We start from the raw sequence: 12,161 nt of genomic DNA, 5'->3' as shown, positions 1-12,161 counted from the left end.
CTTACTATTTGTTCCTTCTTTTGATTATCTGCTGGTATCAATACCCACTCAATATCTAGTGGGCCTTCATCTTCTTCCGAGAGTACAAAAGTACATGGTAATGTAACTTTCTCTCCTTGTGCTTTTTCAAACATTGACTGGTCAACTGAAGTTATACTTAGGCTTCTCGTTAGACCTGTAAAAAAAAAAAAGTTTTGGGAACACTTCATAAATACATCATACACTTTTACTTCATAGAAATCATCAGACTTGTCACCCTTAAAAGAACCTGTGCAGTTTATTACTGAACACAATACAAAGTCAGATACTGTTCATTTGGAATCATATCCAACAGGCAGTTACATCTTTCAAACCATACAATTTTTTTTGTACAATTCACATCCCATACAAAGCTAAACACAAAAATTTTCAGCAGCAGTTTTCTCAGGTTAATTTTTTTTTTTCCCCACAGCCATTTTACATGTGTAGCTTGCTGCTCATCATAGCTAGACAGTCACACCGATGTTACTACAGCCACAACAGATGCAAGGTCACAAGAACAGTGCCCAGGCATGAAGATGATAAGATTGCTCTGGTGGAGAATCTGTAGAATCACAGCCTCAGTTGAAATAAATTTTAAAAATATTATAAGCAGTGCAGTCACACTAGTTTGAGCTTCTGGGTTAGCTAGAGCATCTAACTTGCACTTCCCATGTAGCAGAAAAGCTGTAGTGCACTTTTGCAGTAGATCAGACTGCAACAGCTATCCTTCTACTTTACTAAAATTTTGCTCTGCATCAAGTCTTTGGATTCCCTTCCAGATGTCAAAACAAACGGATCTTTAACAGCTATTTAAAAAATAAAGTAATTTAGAAAGAGAAAGCACCTGACACACTAAATTCCAGACAAAAGCCTTAAAGAAAACCAATTGCAAACATACAGTCACAAATTAAGTTGGATTATTTCACTTTCTACCAATCATGGTATTACTTTGCATGACATGCAAAGAGATTTAGGTGCAATGTTTCTTATCAAGCTATGTACCTCTTTTCAAAAGATAACTCTTAACAGGTTTGGATCACCTCTTTTTTGACCACAGTAAACATATCTGAGCAACTAATTCTCTGCTACTAGACTGAATTAATACCATTTTCTAAATGTTACTGATCCCCATAAATCCTTCCAAAGGATCCTTTCAGATTTCCAAGTGCAAAACTAGCCAAAAACCTCTTAAAAAATCTTTAAAAGGTCATTCGACTTGTAAAATATATTACAGTGTAATCCTCAGTCAACTTTGCCTAAACAAAGACAGCATTATGACTAGCTACCACCTCTAGAAATAGATTCAGAGTATAATCATGTTTCCATAAAGCACAGTAACAAAGAACACAAGTTTCTAATCTGTTTTTCAGTGACTTCCATACCCTTCTGTTCCCCTCTCCCTCACTTCTTCATTAGGGAACTGTAATACAGTATTCTTAAGTTCATATCCAAATTGCGTTTCTGAATTTTTATTTTACTATATTAAAGAAGTGAGATGGGATGTCAAGTACAGTTTAGTGACTGATGATGAAATACATTACGATGTTACTTCCTTAAAAACCTCAAATCTACAACCCAGGAAATTAAAAGCTTTCATTCTATAGTAATGGTTTATCACTGAGGCAGTACTTCTGCTCTGTGACAGCATCTCTAGTAATAGTTATTTGCTACTTGAAGTTCCATAACAGACGACCACTGAATACACATTTGCTTTCCTGCATATGAACCAACACAGTAACCGTAAGTTAAATAAAAGCAGAAGCCAACAGCCTTAAGTCACTTGGCAGAAATTTATCCCACACAGAAAACTGTTACAAACATTGGAATTTTTCAAGTGTGAATTGCATATTCACACACACTGACTGCACGTAAACAAGTCAATGGAAGATGAAGAACATGAACTTCAGGATAGCTCTCATTCCTGCATGTGAAGCTTGCAGCATACATCAGCTGATACAGAGGTACCCAAACACAAGTCTCAGAGATTTTTCGTAAATTTCACTTCCTTTTTATACTAAGAAATCAAGCATATAAAGCTATTTTCCACTTTCTGTTTTTAGTTTCTGTCAACATTAGAATGACAGGCACAAGCAGCACGCGCCTCATTAAGGCAGGTATCAAAGCGAGCTAGGTTTGAACTAAGAATAGCAATATGAGGGAGTGGCAGGTAATACTAGTCGGAGATTCGCTTCTGCTGAGGAGACAAACACATCTGTTGCCAGATATGCTGGTGAAAGGGGTTTGGCCAGATTTAGCATGTTAGAGAGATTGCTGAGGGTCCCCTTGGAGTACTAACTACTGTGCTACTACCCCTTATAATTATTATTATTGCTACTATTGCCTTTCCCACCCACCCCACCCCCCAACTGTTACCTACTCACACAGGCACCCATGCTATTAATACAGGAGAGCTGTGGGACAAATCAAAAATGACAAGAAAACACCAGAGCAACAAAGAACATGGGACACCATGTGATGTTTGTTCCTGCTTTTTCATGTGAAAGGTAAAAGGCTTGTGGAGACATATCTTGCAAGTAAACAACTTGCTGCAGGACTGGCATTACAGGCAATGTTTAATTTTTATGGCCACCCCTGAGCAACAAGGGCTGCTAAGTCAGAGATGGGACCCACTTGACAAAGTGCGGTGGGAACACACTCATCAGATCTGGTGACAAGTGCTTTAAATGAGAGGCCAATCAGGGAATGGGGATAGACATTTGCAGTTAAGTGAGGGAATATAGATTCAAACACATTAAGTACACAGGCTGGTGGAAGGCAGACCTTGGCAAGGATAAAACATGTTGAAAAGGGAACCACCTTAAGTACCTGTATACAGAACTATGACTGAAGTAACCAAGACATGTGGGATAGTTCACAGAACTGCAACTTTGTCATGGATGCCTACAAGCTTTTTAAGAAAGACAGGAAGGAAAGAACAGCAGGTGAACTGCCCTCTACCTGAAGGAACATCTGGAACATAAAAAACTGTTCTACAGGACAGACAACAGGCTGGTTAAGAGCTTGTGGGTCAGGATTAAAGGAGAGGTCCATATGGGCAACAGCACAGTTTGTTACAAATCACCTGATCACGGTAAGAAAGCAGATGAAGTCTATTTCAGCAATTCCATAAAGTCTCTAAAATTACAGAGACTGGTTATTGTGGGACACTCCCTGACATGTACTGGAAGGGCAATACAGCGGGACACAAACAATCTACAAGCCTTCTGGAAGATTTCAGGCAAAAACTGATGCTAAATGTGTCAAGCCATTTGACACTTTCTTGGAACTGCTTTAAACAAAAAAAGTAAGATCTTGCTGGGGATGAGATCAACAGCAGCCTTGACTGTAGTGACCATGAAATAGCAGAAGTTTTAAAATCCTGAAAGGAGTGAGAAAGGCACATCCAGTACAGACCCTGCACTTCTGAAGGGCGGGCTGACTTGGTAAGATTTCTGTGGGACCCAGTTCTGAAAGGCAAAAAGAGTTCAAGAAAGCTGGTGGGTATTTAAGGACAACCACTTCTAACCACATAAAAAGTACATCCCAACAGTAAGGGAACAAGCAGATCAGTCAGCAGCTAGGCCCAAGGGGAAAGAAGTAAAAACAGCCTACTAAGGGAGGAATATGGACATATATAGTCCAGGCACGCATCATCCTTGCTAGAGAAGATAAAACACAACCAAAGCTGAAAAAAGCGAGTGACTTAAGTGAAACATGAAAAGCCTCATAAACAGGGAAGAAACAAAAAGGAAAATAGGTGGTTTACTGACAGCTGACACAGAGAAAACAGAAGTACTCTGTTGACTCTGCCTGGAGCAGAATGCTGGATGACTGAAGTCACCTATGTGAAACTGATACACATAGTAACAACATGACATTTTCTCCAAGCTTTCCCAAGCCTCACCTCCTTCAGTTTCCACTCACAGGAAGATTCACTTTCTTTTCATACTCTTTGTATGCTCCTCAAAATATGAGTGGATGAAGTGCAGCACCTAACTGCTAGTATGTGACAGGAAGACATTTTAACACGACGAGTGAGGATCTGTATTTGGTTTGACTATCGGGGTTTCATGGAAGAAAATTCAGGCCTTTCTCAAACACATTAAAAAGATGAGGGTTTCTCAAGTCAGTTATCCTGCTTATTCAAAGATGCTTAGCATTAAAGCACCTGATTTTTAACTGTAGTAAAAAAAAAAAAAAAAAATTGAAAAGCTTTAGACTCAGAAGCTACACATCCTAAAAAAACCACATTCTAAAAAAATAACTGGAAAAAATCAACATAAAAGTGCAGTTGCTTCAAATGCATCCATATTATTCTTCTAATATTTTGGAAAGAGGACATATGCCACGTTTAGTTTGGGAAAACTGAGCAAGAAGGGACAAGCAACGTTCCTCAGTGCAGAATAATAAGTACTACCGCTTACAAAGTTTGTATCAGAAGGTAAGAAGTAAATGCACATTTTGAATTCCAAGCATTCAGATTTAAGTTTCTTAATATGGAATAAAACATTATTTCTCTGGGAAACTGACCCTAAAGAACATTGCAAGCTATATCTGCATGAGAACATTGCAAACTATATCTGCATGACTGAACAAGTTTTTCGCATGACTTCTGAAGGGGTGCAAATGTGTATGCCACCTGTAGAGAAACTGTACTACCTTCTGAATATATGGACAGACCTCCAAATACCGCTCAAGAGGAACATGGCTTAGCAAACTATATTATTAATATTTTCTAAGAATAATCTAGGAAAAATGAAGTGTTTGATAGAATTTAATGGAAACTACTTTCTAGTATAAAAGAATCGTCAACACAGAAAACAGACAAAAATCTTAGAGCAAATCTTTCTCCATTCCAACAAAGATACAAGCAGAGCTGTGACATACACAAATAACAGCAAATTTTCATTAGATTAATTACTTATGCATTTGGTGATTTCTTATTTAAAAGAAAAAAAAAAGTTACAAATTCAGGGTACACTGAAATCCTGGATTGCTGGCTTACACAAATTTAAGTGCAAGTTTAAACCTGGCATGAATGTTTCTGGCATCAAGCTACTATGTTACCAAAGTGTTCTGTAACCCAGCAGAGAGTACCTCCCTAAATGGGTAACAGGGGGAACAGAATGAGCTGAACAGCAGAAGGTATGGCAGCTGACATAACACGGAGGGGCAGGAGTCAGGGAGATCCACCACCAAGGTAGGATTGATGCCAGGTTCAAACTGATGTCTGAAGCCGCAATCACTAGGGAGCACAACCGCAAAGCACGGGCTGCTTCTAGGTGAGCTAACAGTCAAGCTCAGAGATGTGGCTGTACTTGAAGCCAAACGTGATCCATCTGCAATTTGCATTTGCACAGTACTTCATCTTTACTACCAGGCTCTCTGAAACCCATCTTGTTTGGCAATACCTGCCCGTAAACAAAGAATGGCTGTAAAAACATAAATGGCTTTTTCTTTTTTTTCTTTTTTGTTTTTTTCACAGAATGAGGCCTTAAGTAATTAACAATGATAACCAACAATGCATGTTAGTGCTTTGAGAGATACAAGCTATAAAATTCACTTAAGAGGCTCTTCAACTTAGACTCTTCTTTCAAATACAGATTCAAGATGTACCTGTGATCAATCCTTTTCACTTTTCAGACTTCAGTCTCAAGAACCTTCCCCATTTTACTTCTGAATATGCCTCTCATCACAAATAATCTACTTGGTTTTCAGCTAGCTCTAATGACATTATTAAGCAAGGTTCCCCAACTCTCCCCTTTCTCACCTACCTTCACTCTGAAGTTCTACCTCTTATTTCAAAACCACATTTCTGAAATAAGGCCCTACAGAACTGAGGGAGTCAGTTACACCCTTGGCAAGCAAGCAGGGAGCACGTATCAAGGTAGGTGCACACTGAGCGCCTAGCTGAGGGAGACTTCCCAGTGTTTACGAGCAAAGACAAACATAACCTCCTTCATGGTTGAAATCCTAAACCAAACATAAGTTTCCTTCATGGCTGAAATCCCCACAGGAAGGTGCCATCTCACAATCTTCTTGCCTCCTCACTACACAAAACTTCAGTACCCACAAGTGATGCCAAAACAAGCTGCTGCAAGACAGGGTGCTGCTAATGAAGTACCTGGATTGAAAGTTGCCTTTGAAGAAGTAAAAGAATATTTGACTTCTCATTTTAGTGATTTTTACAGTACCTAGGAGCTGAGTCACACCAGCTCAGCCAAGATGACCACAGCTGCAGGGTTTCCTTACTCTGTTTTGACACAGCATCTTAACTGACTGCACCACAGACTGAATCTTGGCTTTACCAGTGAAACCCCCAAAGGCCAAAAGAGATCTGGGTTTTGAATTTGATTGAATCTTCAGATATGGGTTCTCAGTTTCCAGCATCCTACCTCCAACACCAAGAGCAAGGCCTCATTACAGTCATAGCTTTCAGAAACTTGCTCTCAGAATGCAATGAAGCTTTGGTTCATCTTTCCATATATCTTAAACCCTACAACCTTTGGCATCACCATATAGCAAAAGATCCTCAAAACATGTCCCTAGTCCTAATGAGGTCTAACACAGATTAAAGCAGAGTTAACCCCAGCTCAGTTTCTGCAGAAGTTTCATCAGGGTTCAGAAATTCAGGCTGAGCAACTCCGGGGGACAGAGTGTGAAGGGGAAAGAGTCAATTCCACATTTTCAATGAGTGCTATTCATACTTACTTTCTCAGCTTCCCTATTTTCCCATAGGACACATGGCATGACCACCACAAAGAAAGGTCGCTAAAGAGTCTTCTTTAACTTAGTAAACATTAGAAGAACAATGGCAATAAAGAAGAAAAGCAGAAATTTAAGAGCAGAATAATTAAAAAATATAGTTGTCTTCCCTTTGGAAAGCAAATTCAACAGATCTGAGGACACCTGATGTGAAAATGAAACTCTGAAATTCTATTTTACAACCAAAGTACACAGATAGTTTCATCAAATATTTCACGACAGAATCCAAAATATGTATTAGCTCAATGCACATCCTATTAATTTTGTCAGGCACCTAGATACCAAAGTACTTAACCTTCACAGCAACTTCACCTGAGGTAAGAATAAGCAAGAGATGAGGTAAAGGAACAAGCAAGCAACAGGCAATAATCCACCACAAGCTAGATAATCATGCAGCAATGAATAAAACAAGAAAAGTAAAAATGACACCACACTACTGCACCTGAATCTATAGCGGGTATGTAGCCAAAGAGCAGGTTTGGGTTTAATATGTAATAATTGTAGAACCCTGCAAAGCCTTTAGATGTTTAGGATAACCCACAGCTGATACAGGCAGATCGCAAAGCTTTTTCTAACAAAGTATTGTCCTGCTAGTATCAAAAACGTTTAGCAGTTGATGTTTAATATGCTCCACAGGTCACAGTTTTCCCATGCTTGACACTAGCTGTGGTTATCGTACAACGCTGTAATACAATTTTCACAGAAAAGCACAGTTCAGAGTAAGCAGTAACAACAACGAACAAAAAACAAATCCCAAAACAAAAAAAAAAACACACCACCATCTTAGCAAAAGCATCAAGCACTTCTGTATCTAGTATTTCCAAAGCTACTGACACTAACATGCTACACATTCTTCTACTTAAATATCTACTTAAAACCCTTGCCTCTCTATACTAGCCTAAATCCACTAGGCAGAACACTAATTAATCCCTGAAAACAGAGGTTAAACATTCAGACAAAAGATGTTCACACCTGCATTTCATACCTCCCAGGACAGTGCTAAGTTAATCAGAGTCACAGACCTTACTTACTGAAGCACTTCTACTATGCAGAAAAGATACAGCTTACGGAGGCAGAGAAAGTAAAGACAACCCAAGAATAAAAGTACTTACCTAGAAAAGAAGATATCTGCCCCCCAGTCCTTCTTCCAAACACTGTATCCTCCTTCACATCCATTTAAGTCCCATAGTAAATATAAAACTAGTTCAGGTAGCTAAATCCACAAAGGAATTTCTGGAGAAAAGAGCCTGAGTTTTATACTGACACTTAGTGGAGGGAAGATTTTAAATCCCTCTCACATTTCATCTCAGCTAATAACAACATGAAGCTGAGCGACCCAACTCCCAGAGCTCTGATCCTGTTTTCAGAACACTTTTTCTACAGATGGTGCAGCTAAAAGACTTACGTGCATGGAGGAAGGTTCTGCCATAAGCTAGAAAGAGAAGGCTGATGAAACAGGAGGAGCACTTAAAGCAAAATATAGAAAGAAAACTCTGCATGTCAGAATAAGCCTGGGAAAAGTTCTACCACCTCTACAGTCCACTTTGCTGCAGCTGAGCCTCAAAACAGTGGGTTCATACTTCCAAACTTCCCTTCCTCCTAGCAACCAGGGAAAGCATCACTTTCCTGAGGCACATTTAGTGGGCTGTCTCCCTTATTTACCCTTAAAATAACCAATGTGACATTACTTCAGATCATGGATTTACCTTCTCCCTGTCTATTTGTGACTTTTTCACCTCTTTCCACAATTAAAGAGGACTCTACTACTAAGTCTTATATTCCTTTCTACTGTGTGATACCCAGATGCGCACAACAAACATAGTTTTAAGCAGCCGCTGGAATCTATCCAGTTCCAAAAATGGAAGTCTTGCCACTCTAAGCTCACAATTTCTGTAGAATAGCTCAAAAAGACCTACTGCCCCTCAGAATACCACAAACATAACCTTAAGGTGATCTGCTTTGTATAAAAGCCAAAGCTGAAGCAATCCTTTATTGGTCTAGCTTGAAAAATCTGACAATTCAACAATAAACATTAAGTTACTGAGTATCTACCACAGTCTACCTGAATCCACAAATCCTCTGTCAAATCACACAAGGGGAAAAAAAAAACCCAAAACAACCAAACAACAGCAAACAGGCTAAGCATACTTCTTCAAAGAAAAAATTAAAAAAGGCTTTTGGTCTGCACGTCCTTAGACAGCACTAAATAAGTAACCAGCTCTAATTATTCATGTAGCATTGCATACCCATGCCCTAGTTAACCCAGTTTAAAATGTCTTGCACAATGAACTTAGAATTAAGTCATCCTCCCAAACTAATAAAAAAATTCCTAAGACTTATATGAACAGAATGACAAATAATCCCAACCCTGCAAATATATAGCGTGAGTTTCATTTGATTCCAAATCGTAATTCACTGAGATCAGCTGGCATAGTTACACAACTAAGAAAACTTATATATCACCAGCTAAAGCTTTACTGATCTTTTACTTTTTTCTCTCCCCACAACTTTCACTTCATCCCCGACATCCCCGTTGCCTTCAGATCCTTTCCAATATCCCTTTCCTTTTACAACTGTCCTTGTGCTCCTTACTTGTTCAACATATTCTTTAAGCTTTTTAGTTGATAAACCCAAAGTCACCAGCCAAGTATCCTAGCAACTCCAGCCGCTGACCTTACCGGAGAGGAGCCTGCTTATCAAGGGGAGAGAGGGAACATTGGTATCTCATTACTGAAGGAAAGGATACACTTTTGGAGGAGGGGGGGGGATATTGTAACACAAATAGAGATTAATTTTAAGCACAGGAGTACTGTTTAGACCAACATGTACAGAAGATCAGGGTGAGTTTTGAGTTTAATGCTTGGTCACATTTCAATCATCGGGCATGACCTAATTCAACCTGTAGTATTAAGGGAATGACAACTATAATACTTTGGACTCACTGAGGTCCTGCCTTCTTGTCCTCAGGTTTAATGCCATCACCTGCCTTTATGCCAGCATAATACTTTATGCAAAGAGGCAGAACGCAAAACAAAGAGTTGACTCTGCTAAAGCGGACACTGCACTGCAAGTTTTGCTCTTCTCTCCTGGTGGTGCTCTGCCAACAGCAGGTAAGTGGCAGGAGCACAAAGCCACCAACAGAAAAGCCTCTGAGGCTGCCCTGGCAAGGGTTTGCTCAGGCTGCCAGGGAGCCCCACCCGCAGAGAGCAACCACATTTCACCTACTGCAGCCACAGCAATGTCAGCACAGAGTGAGTGGGGCTGTGAAGACTGGAAGGGGTTGGAGTGAGTGAAATTACCCAACAGGAAGACAACCTACTACAGAAACAGCTATCTTCTGCACCAACTGAACGGACTCATGTAGCAGCTGCATGATGCTGCTCTGACAAGAGGGAGAGCAGAAGGAACCCAACACCATCACTGGAAGTAGCAACAACCTCATTGGGCACCTGAAATTATACCTGAAATTAATCACATCACATCTGTAATGCAGCCGCCCATAATGTGAAACTGTACCTTCAGACTGCACTTAAGAGCCAATAAGTAACCATCTAGAGATAGTATTAAGAAGTGTAAAATGAAATGAGGGCCAACCATTACAAAGACTTTTTTTCCAGAGGAAAAAAGAAATCATAACCCAAATCCTGACATGATGTATTCACTCAAAATCCTCCCTCTCCTCTACACAGCCTACGTCACCTGCATGAGCTGGTTTTGGTTTTAGCCCTGCAAATCATTTATTTTCCCATTACAAACTGGTATTGAAGGCTTATACAGTCACTAAGCAATCCAGTCACCTGATTTTTTTTTCCCCCCCTGCCAATTTGATGGTATTTAAAAGAAAACTGAATGAAGTAGCTCTTCTGCAGTGTGGCATTAGGCACATTTGTCAGTCAATGCATCAGGGAGTTAAGTGCAATCAAACGCTTAACTGAGCAGCCGTATTATTTTCACTTGAGTAAAGGGGTTTTGGCTCGTCCAAGCTACTGAACAAGCAATGCTTTTTCCTAGTACATACAAGTTTTGCATTAAGATTGAGAATTATTTAATTTAATAGTACAGAGTTGGGGTTTAACTTGTTCTGTTGCTGCTCGGGTTTTTTTAATAGAAAGGTGAAATATAAGAATGACAAAGAAGTGGCTGTCTGCCCATTTTTGCTTCCGTCCATTCCACCTCCCCGCCTTCAGGTAAGAAGCAGACAAAAAGGACTAAGTGCAAAGAATTAGAATATTCACCCTAAATAACCACAAAGTTAACCAGTCATTAAAAAACTTAGGGTGGCTTTAAAATTTATACACACACACAATTTTTACATGCCTTAAAACAATGGAGATGAAACATTCCTTGTAGCTTATATTGTTAATACATCTAAAAGGAAGAACTGAAAATGCAGGACTGGTAAATATACAAACTTACTCTGCACAAGTTAAAACAGTTCTCTAGCACCTTAAATATTTCTTGTTGATTAATCACCTTTCAGCATACTAAGCATAGGTTTTAACTATGGGGCATGAAAAACATATCTATTAAAAAAATGTAGCAGCAAGAAAAATTGCAAAACTTGTGACCATAAAGTACCCCAGATGCTTCTTAACAGTAGTTAAAGCACATCACAGCACTGGTGAATGCCTCCAGCCTACAACCAGTATAGCTTCAAATCTTGCCTCTTTACCACAACATAAGTTTTGAATATATGATCCAGTATGTAGATGACAAAAAAAACAACCCACAAAAAAAAAAAACAAAAAATACGAAAAAAACCCCACAGTAGTAACACATGCCACCCATGCAGGTTTGAGGTTCGAGTTGACTCTCTTGTTACAACTCGGACTCGATCTCATCGAGTTGGATCAGGAAAAGGAACAGGGAGAAAACTGACCTCACAAAAACGGATCATTTTTCAGACTATGAAACTCCCTGGACTGGCTCACCATGGAGCCAGATAAATGCCAGGTACAACACAAAATGGGATGCAAAAATAATCTCTGAGATAACATCTAGCCATTCAACTGACTGCCTGATCCAGCAACCTCATCAGTCTCCCCAACTAAGCCCCCCGCATGCCAAGGTTATACAAACATTTCTCTCCTATGGGAGAACAGCAATCAAGCAGAATGGGTTTTCCTTCTAATGTTCTTCTGCTATCTTTCCTGTCACTCGTTTCTGCCTTGTACCAGGACAACTTGCTGGCAATACTTTGTTTTAAATCATGCAATCTAACCAGTTAAAAAGAATTAATGTATGTTCTAAGCACCTCTACTCAGATCCATTCACCACACACTCACGCAATCAAGTTGTCCAGTAAAGGAAATGACCAGCAAGGATGCTGAGGCTGCTAATGAAACAGGTTTTCATAGAACTATAGCTTCACTGCC

The 12,161-nt window shown here is 39.5% G+C and overlaps 1 protein-coding gene across 2 annotated transcripts in view; it reads right to left on the bottom strand.

The window, feature by feature from the left end:
- CXADR (CXADR Ig-like cell adhesion molecule) overlaps positions 1-12,161 on the bottom strand; it is a 35,062-nt gene that overhangs the window by 17,713 nt on the left and 5,188 nt on the right. For both annotated transcript variants that reach the window (XM_062622117.1, XM_062622116.1), the window contains exon 2: positions 6-175. In XM_062622117.1, the coding sequence (XP_062478101.1) occupies positions 6-175 (170 nt within the window). The remainder of the gene's footprint in view (positions 1-5; positions 176-12,161) is intronic.

Source organism: Pezoporus occidentalis, unplaced genomic scaffold, assembly GCF_034315485.1.
Source record: "Pezoporus occidentalis ecotype Australia unplaced genomic scaffold, CSIRO_AGI_Poc_V1 ctg24, whole genome shotgun sequence".
NCBI lineage: Eukaryota > Metazoa > Chordata > Aves > Psittaciformes > Psittacidae > Pezoporus > Pezoporus occidentalis.
This window is presented reverse-complemented; position numbering and strand designations above follow the sequence as displayed.